The sequence below is a fragment of the Ambystoma mexicanum genome, chromosome 12, assembly GCF_040938575.1.
Source record: "Ambystoma mexicanum isolate Mex_15411 chromosome 12, UKY_AmexF1_1, whole genome shotgun sequence".
NCBI classification, from domain to species: Eukaryota; Metazoa; Chordata; class Amphibia; order Caudata; family Ambystomatidae; genus Ambystoma; species Ambystoma mexicanum.
In genome coordinates, this window is record NC_090936.1 from 1,182,901,767 (window position 1) to 1,182,923,720 (window position 21,954).

General features: G+C 48.4%; 1 protein-coding gene across 5 annotated transcripts in view; it reads left to right on the plus strand.

The window, feature by feature from the left end:
• SLC38A1 (solute carrier family 38 member 1) overlaps nucleotides 1-21,954 on the plus strand; it is a 697,300-nt gene that overhangs the window by 491,665 nt on the left and 183,681 nt on the right. For all 5 annotated transcript variants that reach the window (XM_069629833.1, XM_069629835.1, XM_069629832.1 and 2 more), the window contains one exon: nucleotides 6,056-6,137. In XM_069629833.1, coding sequence (XP_069485934.1) covers nucleotides 6,056-6,137 — 82 coding nt within the window. The remainder of the gene's footprint in view (nucleotides 1-6,055; nucleotides 6,138-21,954) is intronic.

Below are 21,954 nucleotides of genomic sequence, written 5' to 3' on the forward strand. Positions count from 1 at the left end.
CAAAGTGCAAAACACATAGGGCTGCTCATTGACCAATGGGCGACAGTAATGCAGGAGCATCAGCTCGCTGCATTCACCACAGCGGTCTCACTGCCAATGGCACAGTCCATTTGGATCGCTCATGCTTCATGACGGCAACCTCAGGTACCTTCTTCAGGAACGACTGACGCCATTCGATGATGCAACACCACACATAAAGCCATCCATAGGATTGACCTAAGGAAAGCAATGTGACCCGGGTTTGGGGGGGTAGCCTGTGGTTCCATATGGGCCCCTGGTTAATGATGGGAGCGGCACAGCCTAAGGACCCTATTCCAAGGTGGGATGTGCCAGCATTGTTCTCACACTAAACCATGGCAAAACAGGCCAATGATATTGCATTACTGCCCCTCCCGGCAGGGGAGGGGGTACTTCCTGCAATTCTCCTATCCCAGAAGATGATGTGGTGGGAAATACCGCACTTCCACGTTAGAGTGGTATTGTTTGTGAGAGGGCCCTATGGGAGCTGGTCCATGTCTGATCCAGGCTTCACACTCCCGCTAGTGGTGGGTTTTCACAATTGCTCAGCAGAGTTTGCTTTCTACCTTCTTGGCAGGCTTCTCTCTCCCACTGAGTTACGCATGAAAAAAATATATCAAAAACAAAGTGAATTTCCTTTAAACTCAGCAGCTTTAAGAAAGTGCTTCAACATCTCAATAATACATGCCTGGCATTATTTTAAAACACTGAAAAAAACATATTTCAGTTAAGTCACTCTGATGATTGACCTTCAAGTAATTGACTTTTGACAGGTAGGCAGGGTCCGCACAGGTGTGCTTGAGTAGGAGACTGCTCATTGTAAGACCAAGACACTGATCCAGCAGTGGGACAAAAATACTTATGAACATTTTCGCTGGTGTGCCTAGAATCCGCGGTAGGATTCAGAATGCGCCAGGTTTGAACTGAAATCCCACTGTTGTTAATTTTAGTGCAAATAAATCTTAGAATGGGGAGAAATTTGATTTCCTTCCCTTCTTAAATAGTTGCACAATAGCGCCATTTGTACAGGAGAATATTAAAATATGTGTCATAGTTCTCATGAGTGCGGCATGTAAACAATTCATGATAGAAAACACACATTGTGTTGAAAAATTACTATGCAAACTGTTTTGCAGCCTGTCTCCAGCATTGTATTAGGAAAAAAATGATAAGTAAATAATTTTGGTGTGATATCTTTAATGCTGTAAAATGCATGAAGAGCCAGAACACAAATAGAAGGTGGCCCAGGTTCAGAGGTCGAAATCCAAAAGAGAGACAACCTAAGATAAGAATGCAATTGGTTGCAATTGGTTCACACAGCATACATGTTTGGGCTCCAAGTCAACTGAAAAAGATTGAAAAAGGAGGAAGGTTGGGCACAAGGGATATAGTTTAGAGAAACTAAAAGGAAAAGTGGTAACAAAAACCAACAAGAGGAAAGTAGGTCATGGTGTAGAGTAGGAAAGGGCATGTGGGTATGGAGCGGTACCCAAATTAAAAAAACAAAATAATCATTGCAAATATCAAGGAGGATTTTTTTCAAAAGGGTTAACCTTTGAAGGTTGACCTTTGGACTCATTCACATGAAGAAATAAGAAGTTGATCACGTGAGGGTCGCATTTTAGCCTTCCTGTTTTAGATCGACTCTGAAATAGGCGTCGCCCTTTGGTGATTTCCCAAAAAATGGGCTCCACTTCCTTTAAATGCATAATTGACCACTGCCTCACCTCCCATTAATCCTTTGCTAGCATGGCTCTAACTGCCAGCGCAATAAAAGAAAAACACATGATAATATATACGTGATCTATTTCTGCGACTACGTTTTAACTTGTTGCCAACTCGTGAATGACTGATGAAAATAAAGGAACTAACGAAGATTCTGTAAAGACCCTGACCATCCGGAGTCGCTTTTCCATCTAATAATGGAATGTGAGAATCTGTTGGACTTGAGAAACACCTATAGGGAAATGTATGTGAAACTCCTGACACATTTGGATGCAGAAGATCGATGGGACCAAATTCTCCTAGGCAACAACAACAAAATGACATTCACGATTATTCAATTTTGGAGAAGAATCCTAAAGAAAGACTCAAAAGCAGAGGACACAAATCCCTAGACTTTGTATTTAATCCTGTTCGAATACGAGCATAGAAATCAAGAATTGTAGATAAATTAAAAGTTTAGAAATAAACCATATCGTTTTATTAAAATTTTAAAAAATAAAAAAAAGAACGGTGGTTGAAGTGAGCGGGAACGGTCGGGAACGGCGTTCCGCTGCTTTTTGTTTTTTACAGATAATAAATCCACTACTTTTTTCCCATTTCTACACTTTAACACCCAATAGCGATTCCAGGTCAAATTAGATCTGTTTCAACTCAATAGGCTGTCTACCACCGGACAAGACCCTCTTTCAGATCTTCTACTCAGCATTTAAAAGTCACAATTGCACTGCTCCCTGATATCTGAAGAGGCAAGCACTCCCTGTTCCATGTACATCTCTTTCTGAAGGTTTTCCTTAAAAGTGAGAATGTCCCCGTTCGGAGATCCACGTCATGGGACCTCACCCGGCGTTTCTGTTGGCTTCTTGGGAGAGGAAGTCAAAACATTGTGTGTCTATACACTTTCAATCTATTCCACTTTCTTGGAGGTTTTGATAAATCCATGCTTAAATCTTTGGGAGTGAGTAACATCCATGAATTAAAGGTATTTGGTGGGTGAGTTGGCAGGCTCCCCGAGTAAGAGACCCAGTCTAGGCAAAGGTTCCCGTATTAGTGAAAAAGGGTTATTTCTCCTCGCTTAGAAATCCAGGATAGAGAGGGATTATACAAATGCATTCCCTTCCACCTGAATGAGCAGGAAAATTGAACTTTTGGCAATGTTTACCTTTCCTCTGTATCATTTCCGCCTGGTATCGCACTGGAGCACCACTTAAACGTGGCGCTGCTGAGCATAAGGCGGCCATGTTTGCATTGTAGCTCCAGGTACACCCCGCTGCCGCCTTGAAAGTGTTTTTGAGTCGTACCTGTGTCATGAGGGAAATACTAGCCCAAATACGACCAGTTTAAGGCTAGTCTTACTCTGAGGGCGTTTGCCCGTCCACCACCAGCATGGTAATGGCAAAAGTGGCTTACAATGCCAGCAGTAGCAATGGGTGGCACGGGGCACGCCTCTAACAGAGCTGACCCATGTTTTCCACTGGAGAACCTTCACTCGAGGGTATCGCCGCCTAGCGCTGCTGGCCTACACCTAACACCACCAGATAGCCCCCATGGAGCGAATGGTGGTGGTCATTGATGCGTTGCAGGGAGAATGAACCTGTCTTGCAGCCGCCAGGTCACATAGGGTAGGAATACTTTAAACACGCTCCACTCTCTGAAACTCTTTGACCGGTGGTTGGAGGTATTAGTTGTTTTCTTGGCTAAAGCTAAAAAAATAAGCGCCTACCTGACGCAGGGGTCAATATTTGAAGTTATAGACCACTAGCCAGACGTAAAAAGTTGCGAGCCACCTCAGTTCTACACATACACTCAGCACACCGTTTCTTTCTGGCCAGGAGCCAATTTCCAGTAGACCATAGTTAGTGTTGAGTGCACATGTTGAGCCCTGTCTGAAGCACTGTCTCAAAGTTGCACTGAGCTGTACTTCCAGGAATGGGCTGCAAAACCACCCGGTTATCTACAAGCCTGGGGGGATAACTCAGGGGCAACGTGATCACCATGGAAGCAAGAGGCGCGTCATAAATAACCAATTACAATTGACCCCCACACCGGGGCAGCTTCTTCAGTGAAGTTGTCTAAAAACGTGTCGTTACTCCGTTCTTTCACACCGTGTCCACTTGCAGTTTCTCATCCCAGTTTTTATTTCAGAGTAGCCTGTGAGGCAGGTCAGGTCAGTCTGTGAAAATCCAGGGGCGGGGCTTGTCTCTAATCCTGGCATCCCGCACCTTAAAACCCCAAAATATTCGAAACATGCTAGATCGAGCACCAAATTTGTCACAAACATGGCTGGGTTTGCTGGTCCACCGAATTCTAAATTACGGCCGGATTTTCAGAAAGACCAACACATATGCAAATAATGGCCTCTCAAATTTTTAATATGTGAATTTCAATCATTGTGGATATCCCCAAAAAAACTGTCTGGATTTTACTGTTCGGAGCCTTCGTGAACCCCAGTCACCAAAGCTCTATTTTGTTGTTACTGTAGGTTTTCCTGCATCCTCAATCGAACAGTTGTGACGGATAACCATGTATGCCAGATAACAGAATGTCTGTATTCTGGTAAGAAAACCAGGCATCCTGAAACTTCTGTCCTATTTACCGGCACTCTCCGATCTGGAATGCCTCTCTTATCCAGGCTCTTAAACTTTGTTATACAGAATTGTATCATCCAGAATGCTACTGTCTTTTAATTGCCATTACAAGTGCCAGTTAATAGATCTTTCAGGATAATGAATTACCAGATAACAAATCTTATACTGTACTTGTATCTACCATGCCCCTAATGGTTGCACAGACTAATTGGCGAGAGGAGGCCTTCCTCTAGTAATTGAAGAGAAAATATTCAATGGCTGTTTCTTGGAGCAGGACTGCTGTTTGGGTTGAGAAAACCTTTTACCTATGAACAATTTCTACTGTGGGAGTTAACCCCCAACACCCGATTCCTCCAGTACTGTTCAGAACATTATGCTGGCAATGGTCTTGTCCAGATGGGATTATGGCGAGCGTATTCTATTTAGGGTTTGCCAATATCCCTTTCTTACATAGACAAAGGTTTTTAAAAGGGCTACAAGTGGGCTGTTTTGATCACCCAAGGCACAAGAGTAACCCTTCTTTATAGATTTTTGGGGTTTTTAGTCGAAATACGTCATATTTTGGAAATCATTTGTCCCTCTACTTCAATTTCGAAAATAAGCATCACTTATGTCGGGGATCAGCAACTACGCGGCTCCCAAGATGTTTTGAACTTAAACTCCCATGATCCCTCAGCATTTACTATGCTGGCTAGTGCTGATGGGAGCTGTAGTCTAAAACATCCAGAGAGCCAAAGGTTGCAGACCCCATCTTTATGCAAAATCCTTGACTCCTACATATATATAACAAACGTTTGTTGACAAATCCTAAATTTAGAAAACAACATTTCTAAACCTAGCCTTTGGGCTCGCTCTTCAGAAGTGGTGAAATTTTGCTTTGAGAAATGAAGAAATATGCCCCATACTGTACTCTTTCCGGAAACATGTAAGAATAATTATTTTGATACATGTTTTTCCGTCTGACGCTTTTTATGCACCTCATATCTTTACCTGCTTGTTAACCTTTTACCCGACTCAAGTGCCTGATTAGGCCATGGTTTGCATTCTGAACAAATTGAAAATATATACAAACAATGTATTATTAGCACCCGGGGCGAGGGGGCCAGCCAATCCGGTTGCTTGGATCGCAGGCTGAATCCCACGAGCCAAGAGCGCGTTCTGCTGACCCGCCCTGCCATTTTCCCCCCACACTCCCTTTCTGTCCAGTCTCGGCCCCTTCCCCCCAACCCCCACTTACCTGATTCCTTGCTCCAGCCACCCGTGCTGCTGTGGAAATGGTAGAGGGGCTCCAAATGGAGCACCATCTTCCATCTCCATGGCGGCCATCTTAAGTAAGTATTTTGTTTGAAAGAACGGGAATCCCCGAGCTCGTCCGGTTCATTCAAGAAAAATACATTTTGTGGATTGAAAACCCAGGGTGCTAATGGCAATAAAACCTGTTCTGGGCCAGATCATGGGGTAGCGGTGCCAGGGGCCATCATTAAGGCACTTGTGCTATACCTTGGGCCCCGGCCCGTTTCACCCAGTCCAGCCCACCGGATCAGGTTTTATTGCTCTAGTATGCATTTGTTTGTTAATGAAATTATGGGATGGAACTTCTGGGCGTTCTGCTGAGGTCAAGTTTGTGTGTGTTTCTGTGTGTGTGTGTGTGTCTGTGTCTTTGTGTGTAACTAAGAACGAGTATTGCCATTTCCTCAAGCTCACCATGCTGTCCTCCTTCCCAACAGCGATGCTGAGTTACCTCTTCATCGTGAAGACTGAGCTGCCATCGGCCATCAAGTTCCTCATGGGGAAAGATCTTGAATTTACGTAAGTACCAGCCTTTTTAGGGGGGTCGGCCCGGGGAGGGTGGTGGCTTATCTTATCTAGCTATCGCGCCACTGCTGCTCTCTACAGCTCCTTCAGAAGTACTGGTATGCCATGAACTCCTAATAATGGCATATCAATGAGTCCCTGCCCTTCAGTAGCACTAATGTTGTCAGTCCCTCAGGAGTTTAACTTCTGGTGCTGTCCAGAAGGGCACTGCCAGTCTGACCCCTGATGAGCCGTGCAAGGCTTGAAAAGGGTCCCTGAAGAATCCAGGCATATGAAACACCAGCAGGTTGGATTAATCCATTATGATAGTGCACGTGGACAAGGACTTGTGTTTTAATAATTGGTTGTCATAGAAAGTGCAGTTTCATTTCTCACCATTTCACCAAAGGGGTTGTTACATGCTACTGCCCCGGTGCAGGCAGAATTCAACAGTGAGTAGAAAAAGCTTTTTATTTTATTTATTTTTTTCTCTGCAATTTTTGCATTTACAATATTCTATATATACAATTTCCAATCAATGTGTCTTGTAACCCCATTCCCTCCCCTTTTACAAAAGTATATACAAAGCTAGTACACGTCCAGGAATCTATTCCATATCTTCTCAAAGAAAATCAAAGATGTCTTCCTACGATAAATCAATCTTTCCATCTCAGCTAGCTTTAACATTGTGTCCATCCAAACATCTTTTTCTGGAGAAAGTCCCGATTTCCAACCTCAGGTTTTGAGTGGATGTGCTGTGTCAGGTTAGCTCATCGGCATTTCGCGGGCAGACACTGGAATGATGGACACATTGTATTGCATTTTTGTTTTGGCTGTTAGGTGGCGCTGGATCGCCATCTATAAGTAGAAACTATGGATTTGGAGCACAGATCAGAGGGCAGCGTGGTGTGAGGATGGGCACAAAGCTTGTAAGTGTTGTTTGGGTGCTTACCCACAATCGACCGCTCTTGACCTATGGCCATTTCTACTCACTTCATGCCCGTCCTCACCCAACAAAAACCTCCCCCACCCGTTCCCGAGATCTGCGAGCTAGGCTTATCAAGCAATAACATCAAACGTGTGCTTACCAGTGCTTGCAAGTATTTCAGAGCAGTCTGCTGAGAGGGAATGGCCTAATTGCAGGTGTAAAATGTGCTATTGGTGTAATAAAAATGTCTTGACCATGTGTGCCTTCACCCACTTGATTTAAAGGCACTACACGTATCCTTCTCTGAAGTCCTGTTAAAGACAAGCATTGGCAAAGCCAGCCCTTTTGGATTGGGTGTAGCTACTAGATGGGAATTGGCCTGCCACCACTGATATATGCCCAGGTACTCGCACCATTTAGCAGCTGCTACCATTGATGGCCAGTTGCCATCATTATGGCAGTTCCTGGCAAATGGCTTTCCCATACCCATACAACAGCCAAACATTTTCCACAGCTGCCTTATTTATTTTTTGTGTGGGAAAGTCACAAGCAACTAAAGGGGAAGTGTAACTACAAGAGGACCTGTGGTCGTGGCTATTTGTGACTAGGAAGCTACACACAAAGTGCACCCCGGACCCTGCACCCTCATTTTTTGCATACAAATCCCAGATTTATGGGTGTTATTTGGGTGCAAGTAACCCACAGCCAGTCCTTCCATCTATATACTGTAATAGCTTCCAGTAGGGGAGACCTGGTGTGGGTTGAAGAGCCATGTTATGGTACAGGGCGGAGGTCTGCAACCTTTAGGCTCACTAGATGTTTTGGACTACAGTTCCCATCAGCCCAGCCAGCAGAGTCAATGTTGCGGGATCGTGGAAGTTGTAGTCCATCTGGAAAGCCAAAGGTTGCAGACACCTGGTATGTGAGGTTTAGGGGGGCGGGGGGCGGGGGAGGACGGGGTTGCTGTAGAGGACACTGACACCAACAATGGCTTCCTGGTGCGAAGTATGTCCAGGCAAGTTCACAACAATTAGAGAGTAAATGGAGGTGCGTAAGCCAAAAAGAGTAATGCTTTAACAGCTCTCCTAAAATCATGGTGGTCCTCCATCCTCCTTATTTTATTTATTTATTTATTACATTTATAAAGCGCACAACAGCCCGAAGGCATCGTAGTGCTGTTACAAGAATGCATACTTAGTTACAAGAAGGAGAGTGACAATAGGGAAAAAGACATGGGAGGATACGTAGGACCTTAAGGCAATCGGGGGGAATTCTGAAGTCTGGTCGCTTAGACCGCAAAGCTGCAGTCTCCTGCGGACACAATACAGAGAAGTGATGTGGGATGGGTGAGCTCAAAAGGAGGGACTGGCATACATGTAAAAACATTTCTCGTGCTAAAACAGCAGGCCTGCTCCATAACAGGCCCTGTGCACCAGGCAAAGACACTTAACTGTGACTCCTGCCCACAGGAAGTCGGCGAAGTGAGCGGAAAACATGTGCCATATGTGTATGGCACCGTGCCCTTGCCTGCAGCCCTGCAGCAGCATTGTATAATCGCTATAAACTGTGCATTATAGACCTTGGTGGGCCAAAGTATACACTGTGGGCATGTTTGTTCGAGCAGAGACTAAACCAAGACTCCTCTCTTAACCACCAAACTAACTTCAAGGTGCATAGATAGATTGATGTCCATAAGGACTTGGAGCATGGGTCTCAGACCTTTGGCTCTCCAGATCTTTTAGACTACAAATCCCATCAGCACTAGCCACCACAGTCAATGGTGAGGGATCATGAGGGTCGTAGCCTAGTGTATCTGGAGAGCCTCAGGTTGCAGATCCCACTTAGAGGTTTCTTACTGAAGTTGATTATTGTGGTAAGGTTCCTAGTTGGGGGAGCAGTGGTCAGATGGCTTCCCATTTTACCACAATCCCTCTCTTAGCCAGGTTAATTTCCAAAGAGTTCATCTGCATTCAGCTGTGGGCAGCCAGAGAACACAGTCACGCCATTGGCACCGCGCTTGTGTGCCGTGACCCCAAAGATCTTTATAAGCATACGTTAAAAAGAAGGGGGGCGGATAAGGCAGACCTCTGCGGAACCGCATTTTTCATCAACCAGGGTCTAGAAGTGAAACGAGGCTGCAAAGTCCTCTTGCGCGTTGCCATTAAAAGACTGTAGCCATGCCAAGACCATTGCCATCACAACCAATTTCTCACACCATAGTCAACAGTAAATCGCATGAGACTGTATCGAAGGCCGCAGGGAAATCCAGGAGCATCAGCACACGGGTGCGCTCGACCGATCTGCCCGCCGCCGAGGTGGTCCAGAATAGATGTAGAAACCGGTTCCCTCTGCTGAAGGGGTCTGGATCCGCCCTGAATGGGATCCTGGATATCATGGTTTTGAAGTTGGCAGACGAGCCATCTTTTGATAGGTGTTGCGATGCAAGTCAACCTCGAGATCAAGGGAACATTTGAGAAATCGACAGGGTGTGATGAAGGATTTTTAAGGAGGGTGTAGCCACCACATATGTCGATGCAGCTGGAAGTTTTCTCAAGCAGAGCTAGGTGGTCCTTATTCCTCTAATATGGTTGGCAATTATGGTACGGAGCGCCAAGAATGTTTACATCTTTGGAGGGCAGGAACCAGCAGGACCACGCTTCATCCAACAGGGAACCAGATAACTTACTCGATTCAACAGATTGGTCAAGTTAGGCTGGTCTAAAGGCTGAAAGTTGTGTTTAGAGAGCCCTTTGATAGCGGGTATGGTGGGATCTGCGGCGGATCAGCGCTGGCCCATCTCGCTGTGAATCGGCTGCGCTTTCATCCAGGGTAGCCCGCCACTCTCAAAGCGTGCCCCCTGCCCACATCCTGCATGTGGGTTGACTCCTGAAAGGGAAACTGGCACCGCAAAGCATTTTGCTGGGCAGTGCCACTTATGTCCACGCAAATTGTGCAACGTTTTTGTGAATTGGTCCCAGTGTGCTTACTAAATTTATTTGTATATACATATTTTGACTGCCTTATAGTTAAGGTGAGGCGGAGACGTATAGGAACCCCTTCAAATTCTATTCTTAATGACCTTAGATTTGAGCAACAGATTTGGCCAGAATTTCGAAAGTGATTAAAAGTCTTCGGGGCCCCCCAGACTGCAAAGTTTCGTAAAGATTCTTTAAAATATATATATTTCTGAGGCTTGTGGAATCTGCTTAGATCAAATGCTGTGCATAGGGCGACATCTAGTGGAAGCTGCGGAGTATTACAGTTTGTTTTTCGAAACTCGAAAATGGGCGTCGACACAGGGCGTGCCAGTAATACTATCCCTAGTGTGACGTCCACTGTACCCATTATCCCTCACGCGTCTAGGACCCTCAGATTGTTTTTTTCCGCCATACTGGTCGGAAGCATTCCGCTGAGTTCCCTGGCCTTAGCCATACTTTTGCTAAAATATTGTTATATTTCCCCATTCCTCCACCCCAACGTCGAGTCACCGAACATCCACACTCGACGCCGGCCCGTAGGAAGAATCGACCGTCGAGAGCTGCACGACGGTTTTGGGCCTCGGAAGGCCTCTGGCCTCGGCCCTGCAAGTAGGGAGAGTGGGGGGTGGACATGCTCTATACTCTTTTGGTATATAGGTACATTCTTATATATTCCTACACTTATTAGCCCGCTGCCACAAGGTGCGTATGGAGGGTACCCCTTTCCAATTTTGCCCCAAGTGCAACTGCAAGTACCCTTGGATTGACAGACAAGCCATGTGCAATCTCTGCTTACCGAGGGACCACCCCGAGGCTAACTGCAGAGCGTGTAGTAGGTTCAAACCGAAAACACTCAAGGATCGTTCGATCAAGCGTTGGGCCCACCACACAAGGCGTCAAGAGGCCATGGCAGCGGAAGGCACCTTCAGCGATGGCAGCGACGCCATGCTTTCAGATGGCGAGGGCAACGTGGCGTCAATTAACAGCCAAGCGCAAGTACCCGACCTCGGAAGGTCGTCCAGGAAGGCGGCTATGGGGAAGACCCCCGGCGACACAAGCGCTACCCACAGCACTTCCACAAAACACATGAAGTCCAACCGAGACCCGAGTACTCGGAAAGAGGCACATCGAGTACTCGGAAAGAGGCACATAGAGAACGGTCTGAATCAGTGTCCTCTGGGCGTTCTCGATCTAGATCGCCGCATGAGTCCAGGCAACCATCCACTGTTGCCAAGAATGCCTCGCTCCCCAAGGTAACAGAGGTTCGATTGTCAGAAGACGAAGCCGACCTCTATCCCCAGACCACACTCCAGGATTCGGCCTCTACAGGCCACGCAACGGCTGTTCCCGAGTCCCAACCTCCACACTCGAGAGATAGGGACACTACCCCCGAAACTCGGCGCCAGGCGTCGAAAGGCTCCGAAGGGTCAAATAAACAGGGTAAACACTCTTCCACCCACGGGGAAGGGGAAAAACAACAAAGGAAGCAGTCTCAGCCTCCTTCCACACCTCAAAAACATTCTACTCCACATAAAAGGATGGACAAGTCTCGGTCTTCTGTTATCTCAAAGACCCCTGTTCAAACCAGTAGGTCTAGTCAAGATAAAACAGGGAAAGGCCTCCAAGAAAGAATCATTCCCAGTTCAAGAGAATGGTCTAGTGACGACATAGACCGAGTCATGTCAAGGATGTCATCATTGGCAGATTTCTACGCCAAAAACCCTGAACACTTTCTCTCTTATACCCCCGACAGGTCAACTCTCTCAGGCTCTAAGGATCCTATACCCCCAAGTAAGAAGTCCCGGGTTGAAGCTCTTACTTCAGACCCCTTCTGTATACAGCCCTATTCTCAATACCAGGGAGATCCATCCTTTTGTGAGGATCCAGATTTGGGCATGTTGGAAGAACAAACTGGGACGGGCTACTATGGGGATGACGAGGACCAAGAGGAGGAGGACGACCCAGAAACCTACAGGCTAGATTCCCCGGTAGATAAAGAACCCCCGGTTACCGACTCCCCTGTCGACAACCAGCCTCTCTTGAATGAAGTGCTGTCCAGAGCGGCAGAACACTTCCACATTGACACCCAGGGTGCTCAGGAAGAGAGGGGCTTTGCTGAGGAGTTAGTGGGAGAAAGGAGACCTGTTGCTTAGGCCATCCCTATCCTTAAATCAATACAAAGAAGGATAGACCCTTCCCTTGTTAATCCCAATCTCACTGGGGCGGTAAACCCCAGAGTTGAGAAGCTTTTCAGGGCAGCCCAAACAGACCCACTGTACATAAGAGGGCATCTGAAACCGGACTCCTTAGTAGTTACAAACACCCGTAAGAAGGTGGGATACCCATGTCATTGTCGGAAGATCCTCCCGACAAGGAGAGCAAGAAGATGTATGACTTGGGCAGGAAAGTAGCCTCCACTTCCGCCTACCAGGCAAGGATTGCCAACTCCACCACCCTGCTGGCAAGTTACAACTGCCACCAGCGGGAAGAAGTCGCGGCACTCATAGATTCCGCCCCAGAACCCTTAAAAAGCCAATTGGCACGAGCCGTGTCAGGTTGCATATTAAAAGCAACCTTTGATGCCGCGGATAACGCTGGCAGATTGATAGCAGAAGGTACTGTTATCGAAAGGCATGCTTGGTTGCGACAGTCTGGGTTCAAAGCCGAAACCCAAGCATCATTGAAAGATAAATAGATAAACCGGTGGAGCCGGATCTATTGTTTGGAAAGGCGGTCGAGGGCGCACTGAAAAATGCCAAGGATGAGTATGAGACACTCAAATCCCTAGGCCAACTAACCAATAAACCCCCAAACCAGAGAGGGAATGGCAATTTCCGTCGCCCATGCGGACACAATTCCCAGAGAGGGTCTAACTATTCCCAGGGGCAGGGTACACAATGGAACAACAACAGCCAGCAGTCTACCCAGGGTTATGGCAGGGGTAATAAGAGAGGATGTGGTAAAGGTAGAGGCAGCCCCAGTAGAGGCGGCGGCATGCCTCCACCAAAACAGTGACGCTCGGTTCAGGGTCCCTTCTCACGCATCCCTATTAGGGGGACGCATTTCCAACTTCACCCAAGCTTGGGAAGGGATCACATCAGACAGATGTGTGCTGTCCACAGTGTCCGCAGGATACTGTATAGAACTGTTAGAGCGTCCCCGAAACCACCCTCCACGACAAAAAGTACATTCTTTGAACCACCAGAAGATCCTCCTCGAGGAGATTGTCAATCTTCTAGCAAAGGACGCGATAGAACTCGTCCTGGGACACCAGGTAAACAAGGGTATTTATTCAACTTACTTCCTTGTGCCAAAAAAGGATTTGACAATGCGCCCAGTATTGGACTTACGGCCTGCAAACAAGTATGTCAAGCCCCAAAAGTTTTGCATGACTACTCTCCAAGAGGTAATCCCCCTCCTAAAAAGGGGGGATTACATGGCAGCATTGGACATGAAAGATGCCTATTTTCATATTTCCATGTTCCCAGCGCACATAAAGTACTTGCGCTTCAAGGTGGACAGTCGGCACAACCAGTTCAAGGTACTGCCCTTCGGAATAGCCTCGGCTCCAAGGGTATTCACCAAGGTACTGGCGGTGGCGACAGCACACCCACGCAGGGAGGCAATCCCGGTGTACCCTTACCTGGACAAACATTCAAAGGACGATCGACCTCCTCTTCGAATTAGGTTTCTCAATAAACGAGAAGAAGTCAAGTTTGGTGCTAAGCACCTCCAAACAGTTCCTAGGAGCTATCCTAGACACACAAGAGGGGTTGACCTTTCCATCAGAGGAAAGAATTCGGAATATACTGCTGCAAACTCCGCTATATCAGGCCGGTTGCCAGATAACGGTACGCAAAGCAATGCGTTTGCTGGGCATGATGGCGTCATGTATTTACCTGGTCCCGCACGCGCGCCTGCGCATGCGTCCCATGCAGGAATGGTTGGCGAAACAGTGGTCTCAGGCAAGTGGTCAGTGGGACGATCTAGTGGTCGTTTCGCCAACACTGGTACAAAGCCTTCACTGGTGGACAAAAGAAAATCTGTCCAAGGGGAAACGCTTTTACGATCCCGAGATACAGGCGGTAGTCACAACCGATGCATGCCTGACAGGGTGGGGAGCTCACCACCTCCACCACACAGCTCAGGGTCTCTGTTCTCACTCAGTGGCCAAGAATCACATTAACCTGCTAGAGCTTTTGGCAGTATTCAGAGCGCTTCAAGCGTTCGAGCCCTACCTGCTGAATCTGTCAGTGCAGATCTGGACGGACAGCACTACAGCCATGTTTTACCTAAACAAGCAAGGAGGGACTTGTTCGCCAAATCTGTCCAAGCTTGCCCAGAAAATTTGGAGATGGGCACTCAGACGGAAGATCTTCCTGTCATCTCAACATGTTCCAGGGGATCTCAATTCTCTGGCGGATGCTTTGAGCAGAGATCCCCTCCCAGAGGAACACGAATGGTGTCTGCACAGAGAAATCGTAGAAGATATCTTCTCTCATTGGGGTTTTCCCACTATAGACCTATTCGCCACAAGCGAAAACAGACAGTGACCAGGATTTGCATCCAGGTTCCCCCAGCCAGACTTCCAGGGGAACACCCTGTGGATGAACTGGTCAGGGATGTTTGCGTACGCTTTTCCACCAACACCTCTCATCAGGAAGGTTGTCAACAAGATGAACAGAGAATCAATGACGCTCGTCCTAGTTGCTCCCATGTGGGCGAGACAACCGTGGTTCCCACACCTACGTAGACTAGCCGTGTGCAAACCCATCAAACTCCCGGGCTGGTACAACCTACTACCCCAGCACCAAGGTCAAACAGTGCATCCTCAACCCAACTCAATGAACCTAGCAGCATGGCTCCTGAGGTCATAGAGTTCGGACATCTCAAATTACCACAGAGATGTATGGACATCCTAAAAGAATCTAGGAAGCCAAACATGAGGCACTGCTACTTTGACAAATGGAAACGATTTGTTATCTGGTGCCAGACTAAGCAAGTCAACCCAGTTGATTGCACTCCTTCCACAATTGTCACATACATGCTCCACTTGCTGGATGCAGGGCTGGTATTTAACTCACTGAAGGTACACCTGGCAGCACTGTCAGCAGACACCACCTCCCATAACAAGGTGTTGTGGTGGAAGATACCAGTGATTAAAGCTTTCATGGAAGGAGTAAAGAGACTTCACCCTCCTATTTCTAACCCACCACCAGGATGGGACCTTAACGTGGTGCTATCTAAACTCATGGGCCCCCCATTCGAACCCATGCATAAAAGCAGTCTCAAACACCTGACTTATAAGACGGCCTTCTTAATAGCAATAACATCTATAAGAAGGGTCAGTGAAATTCAGGCTCTCTCAGTGCAGGATCCATTCTGTACAGTTCATAAAGATAAACTGGTTTTACGTACACACCCTAGGTTCTCACCTAAGTTTATTTCTAAATTCCACGTGAACCAGTCCATCGAGCTTCCGGCTTTCTTCCAAGTCCCACAAAGCTCGGCTGAGGTGAAACTACACACCCTAGATGTGCGTAGGGCGGTCCTCTACTATGTAAACAAAACCAGACCGCTAAGGAAAACAGATCAGCTATTTGTCTCCGTAGCTACAGGCAGAGAGGGAGATCGCGTCTCTAAAGGCGCCATCTCTAAGTGCATTGTTAACTGTATCCAGCTGTGTTACTCTCTTTCTGGAAAAACTCTGCCTTTCACGCCAAGAGCCCACTCTACAAGAGGCATTGGGGCCACTCTGGCTTTCATTGCAAATGTACCCCTTGACACCATTTGAAAAGCAGCTACTTGAAGCTCTATTCACACTTTTACTCAGCATTACTGCATTGACACCCATTCCAAGGCAGATACACAAGTGGGGCAAGCAGTTCTAAGACACTTATTTGCTCATGACCCTTATCACATTTCACCTCCTTCTTCAGGTACTGCTCGCTAATCTATGCACAGCATGTGATCTAAGCAGATTCCACAAGCCTCAGAAGGGATGCATTACTCACCGTAATCTTATTTCTGATGCTTGTATGTGCTTGGATTCACATGCGACCCATCCTTCCTCCCCTCTGAGAGAAGGCGCATGGATGCTTGTAGTCTTATCTTTCTATCTGCTTGGATAATCTGTACTCACGCTACTCCTCATGCTACCTCATGTCAGGAAAAAAAAATACAATCTGAGGGTCCTAGACGCGTGAGGGATCATGGGTACAGTGGACGTCACACTAGGGATAGTATTACTGGCACGCCCTGTGTCGACGCCCATTTTCGAGTTTCGAAAAACAAACTGTAATACTCCGCAGCATCCACTAGATGTCTGCCTATGCACAGCATGTGAATCTAAGCAGATACAAGCATCAGAAATACGATTACGGTGAGTAATGTATCATATATTGTGTGATTTAATTAACCGTGTGCAGCCCGGGTGCCTGAGAGCTGTACATGAGCGCAGCAGTGCAGAAGAAAAACATGCATGTTATTCACATAAAGGAACATGCAAACAGGCATGTGCAGCCATGCAAAGCCTGCTCCTACGAGAAGGCTGCTAATCAGGCAGGCAAACCGAGGCAGTCATTGCAGGCAGTTCTTCAAATAAAGCGCCGTCTCTGCCAGGAGCTGGCATGTCAGGAGCGGGCATGCTAGGAGCGGGCATGCCAGGAAATCTGATAGAGGAGGCCTGCAGTTTCACAAGGGAGCCCTGGTCTTCTGCTACTTTGCCCACCCCCCTACAAGCTCTAACTGCTTATATGTTCTATTAATTACAAGCAGGCACTGTAATCCCTTTCCGAAGAGCCTTGGGCCCCCCTGGGACATACCTCCCTCAGAGGTCCCAACACCACAGTTTGAAGACCCCTGGTGTGCTGTCCTCTGCTCTTTCTGCCAGTTAAGCTGTTCGCGTCCAGTGACCCTGTTCAGTGGTTCCATTGGCAGACTGCTCCAGCTTCTAAGCGCTGGACCGGGTATCGAACCCTCAGCATCTATGCCCTGGGCTCTCCCCGGCTCTTACCCGAGCCCCCGCTGCCACACGGACCACTTTCTGTAGCACCCATGGTGCGGTGCTGCCACACACTTCCTGCACGCCTCAATGGGACTGCTACCACTGCCTGCATTACTTGTGAGCAGTGCTTTGGTTCGAGGCGCTGCACTCTCTTGAGTAAATACAAAAATCCAAATACAGGGAGGGTCATTAAATGCTGATTGCACTGGAGGGAACCAGGCCACTACGATGTGGAAAAGTAAGGTGCAGAACACAGGTGAATTCGCCTTTACACTTTATTCCCCACTATTTGAAAAATAGTAAATGCCTCCCGCAATGAACGAGTGCAGGGTGGAAGGGTAGGGGAGGATGCAAGGCCAATGGATAGGTTTAACACCACGGGGGTGTGTCCGTCCCGGGCCCCCGCACCACCTCAGAACACCTTCTGGAATGGTCCTTGGAAACTGCAAAATGAGCCCAGCCGCTTTACCGCTATGTTGGGCCCTTCCTTGCTGGCGTCTCAATACGATCAAGGCTATTGGCATGGCTTCTGTTTTGGGCTAATACCAATGACATGACATCTTACATAGCCGTGCGTGCTGGATCCCTCTGGCTTCTAAGCACTGTAATAATAGACGTTATTGTTAAGGAGAGGATTTTGTGTGAGATCTGTTTTTGCTAGCGGCTATTTATACCCATGATCTCATCATATTTGATATAACACCACATGCTGGGATTCGTGCTACTTCTAAGCACTGTGATGATATGTGTCAGAGCGGATATGAATGGGTGAGAGTTCTGTTTTTGCCAGCAGGTGGTAACGCCAATGCTATGACATTTTCATATAACACTGCATGCTGGATTCCGCCCCCTTCTAGGCACTCTAATGATAGGTGTTATTAATATCAAGGGCATTCATTGGCGTGCATTCTGGTTTTGCTAGCAAGTGATTACACCAATGACATGAGATGTTCTGTAACTCTGCATGCTAGAAGCCTCCTGCTTCTAAGCACTTTAATAAAAGGTGTTCATCTTACCCCTTTCATTGGCTCCTCATTTATCAATTTTGGAAGGATGAAAGGCTGAGTCAGCCCTGATTTTTCGTTTTCCTAGTGAGGCGTTTGCCCCTTTCATCTTGGGCAGGCGTTAGTCTTCCTTGTGTGGACTGGAGGCCAGCGCCGATTACTAATTACACTGAGTGCATTTAGATGGCGCGTTCTGTGCGACCCCGCAAACCGCATATTGCGCGCGGGGGGAGGGTCAGGTATCATTGCCTTTCTTTATCTCTTCTACGGTGGCCGCCTGGGACCTGGCGGGAGAGTTCTGCTGTCATTTCTAAATGAACATTAAGTGGCTATTGGATCGTTCAGACAGTGCCTGCGCTTCCCCACTGTTGGATAAGAAGCTCAATTCGATGAACCTTCTGCCTGGGGTTTGGACGGTGCTAATTGCCGGGGATGTTCCTTTTTAAACAACATTTTGTGCTCCATTATCTTGGATTATGAAATATTTATAGGAACATGGAAGAAGCAACACAATGATTACTGCAATTTAACTGTAAATTAGTTTTAAGATCTATATTTTCTGTTGACAAAATGGCGTCCTCTTGAATCCTAGGGTTGAGGTGCAGACTCGAGCTAAACTTTGTGTTCATGAAGGTGACGACGGAAAAGAGAGCTGCCAAAATGGTGGAGGCACCCCAATAACCGGGGCAGGGTCCTCCCTCCTCTTCCTGCCCCCCTGGGTAAGGGGGAGGAATAAACCCAAAGCAACAAAAGAAAGGGGCCGGGCAAGCCCCATATAAGCAGCGGGCCTCCTGCTGGAAAAGACTTTCAGCTTTCAGCAGAAGGATGCCCGCTGCTGCAGAAGAGGATTTTCGTTTTGTTTTGGATTTCGTTTGGAAGTAGATCGCGCTGTGAGGCTTTCGTGGGAGCTGCGGTCGTGAGGCGAGCGTCGAGCGTTGGAGATCAGGAGCCGTGGAGAGGAAGCGTGAGTACTGAAGCCGCCGGAGCAGTGAGGGTGCCAGGCCGTGACAGAGGAAGTAGCGTGAGCAGCAAGGAGGCCGGGCTGGGGGAGGACGCCTAAGCGACGACGAAGCCGTGCCTGAGGAATCTGCCGGAGCAGCGAGGGAGCCGTTGTGCGTCGGGACAAAGAGACGGGGTGCCGTTCATCGCCAGAAGAGCACGAGGAGGAGCGGCTGCAGGCATTCAGAAGCAGCAAGGAGTAGGAGCGGACGAACAGGCAGGCGGCAGTACATGGCTACGGAAAGAAAGGTACATTGTTTCCGGGATCACCCGATGACTGGGGTCAGCTGCGCAAAGCAGGCGGCCTAAGGGAAACAAGCCGGAGGGGAGGCCAGAAGACGTTACATACTGTTAAGGATACCAGGGCTGCCTGGGTGAACAAATACGTTCCCTTTTTGGTTAAGGAGAGCTGTACAAAGCAGGCTCGCCTGGGGGAAACGTGCCGGAGGGGAGGGCAGAGTACATTTCATACGGTTACAATACCGGGCCTGCCTTTGAACGGTTTACTGGGAGCTGCGCAAAGTGGGCTCGCCGGGGGGAAGCATGCGAGAAGGGCGGCCCAGAGGAAACCTTTCTTACTATTGTTCACAAGATCGGGCGGGAACAAACGTGCCTGAGGGGCTGGGCAGAATACGTTTAGACTGTTTTCAACAACCGGCTGGCCTGGGTGAGCAGCACGTTTCCTTCTGGGAGCCCTTGGTGACCGGTGCAAGCTGCGCTAAGGGGGCTCACCTGGTGAAGCGCTCCAAGGGGCCAGCTGTAATAATTCTGGACTGCCTGATGAGCTGAGCGGATGGAGGCACAGGGCCAAGGTGCTAAGGGTTTTGCCTGCCCTAGGAAGGACCTGGAGGCCTTCCTCACCATGGTACGGATGGCGGCCGACAAGCATGGCACAAGCTGGATGGAGCTGGTGGCATCTGGGGGGTGAGGTTGCAGGGCGCAGCCAAAGGGCTGACTCATTGCTGCTGTTCCCATCCACATCCAATGAGGATGTTTTGCTGGAAATACAGACCCTGCAAGAGGGTGATGAGGAAGAACAAAGCGAGGAAGAAGAGCCTGTGGTGAAAAGGAAAAGGGTCATGGCGGAGAAAGCCAAGGCCAGCAAACAGCAGGCTGAAGCTGCCAAGAAGCACAGAACGGCGGGCGCTAAAGGAAAGGGGAGGGCGCAGGAGGCTGTAGCCGTAATGGCGCAGGTACCTGCCAAGGCTCCGAGGGATCGTGGTGGTGCACCCAGCGCTCCTGTAGCCAAACCGGTGGTAGCAGCAGAGGGCCGCACAACCTTGGAGATGGTAAAAGGTATGTTCATGCAGTGTATGCGAGCATGGGGAAATGGGGTTAATGGGCACATGTTATGGAATAATGTTAATGCATTTAACCAGTTGGGTAGAAATGCTGAGGCAGTTCACCTCCAAGGGGAGAGAGACCCTGGCATCAAGGGAGTTGGGCCCCGGGGTGGGGCAAGCATTGCTTGCGCCTGGGAGAGGTCGGGTGGTAGGAGTGGGGCAGTTGGCGCATGGGGGGCCACCGCCAACAGGCCCTCAGGCGGTAGGACCGTCTGGGTGGGGACAAGGGGCAGCAGTACCCCTTGTCCCCACCTTCTGGGAGCCCTTGGTGACCGGTGTGGGATCCCCTCTCGGGGTGTGGACGGCCAGGGAGTGCAGCCAATAGGAACACCACAGCCAGTCAGGTTCAGGGTGGCAAGCAATATTACAATGTACGGGAGGCCTATGCCGGGCTTTGCACCCGCAAGAGTTGCAATGAATGCATTGGTATGGCATATACCCTTGGCATACGAGGAGAGGGTATGGTGGAAATAACTTTTGGAAATCCTGGATCTGGTGGGAATGGAACCCGAGGGCGAAGGGTTAAGGGAATTAACGGAGAGAGAGAGGGAGAAGAAAGACAGAGAAAGTCCAAAGGTGGAGACTACTATTCACAATAGGGCTTTTAGGATGTATGCTACCATCATGCTAGAGAAGTTCCCGCAGGATGGGGTGGCAATGATCGCATATGAGCAATACATTCATGAACTGTATCTCGTACATGGAGCTGATGCCTGGCTCAACTATGATAGGGGGTTTAGACTTAGCTGCAGGTGTGGCCAGCTATGACCTGGGATGAAATGGATGTGGGTGGGTACATAGACAAGATGGTACCTGCCAGGGCATCGGGAGAGAATGTTCAAGGGGAGAAGCCACAATACAGGAAAACAGAGGGTCCTATCCACATATAGGCAGGGGGTCTGTTCGAGGGAACTCCTCCTGGAACAATTGTTCCAGCTTCCAGGGGGAGCAACCCGAATGCTGGGGGTCTGCCGAGGGGAACTGTACCTTCGGCAAGGCTTGTAGATTCAAGCACACGAAGGGCAAAGGCTCAGGGGGACGCAGCCCCACAGCTGGGGAAGGGACGCAGCAAAGCAGTGTCAAGGCCAAGGAGAAATCAAAACGTGATTAAAAATCATTTACCCACACCAGTACGATTTCAGGCCATGATTCATTTTCTAAATGTGTATCATAACATTAGCGATGCTAAAATTCTATGGAAAGGTTTTAGGTGGGGGTTCAGGATTCCTTTCACCGGGGCTAAGGTTGCCAAAGAGGCAAGCAATTTGAAGTCAGCATTGGTGATGCCGGAGGTATTGGCTCAGAAAGTGGGAAAGGAAATCCAATTGGGAAGGTTGGCAGGCCCTTTCACCTCCCCTCCTTTGGAGAATTTGGTGGTGTCACCTTTGGGATTGTTGCCCAAAAAGGAGGAAGGGCAGTACAGATTGATACAGCACCTTTCCTTCCCGGAAGGTGAATCCGTGCACGATGGGATAGCGGATGAGCAGTGCAGGGTGCATTATGTATCATTAGATGAGGCGGTGGAGATGGTGAAAGCCACAGGGAGAGGGGCGCTGATGGGTAAGGCGGACATA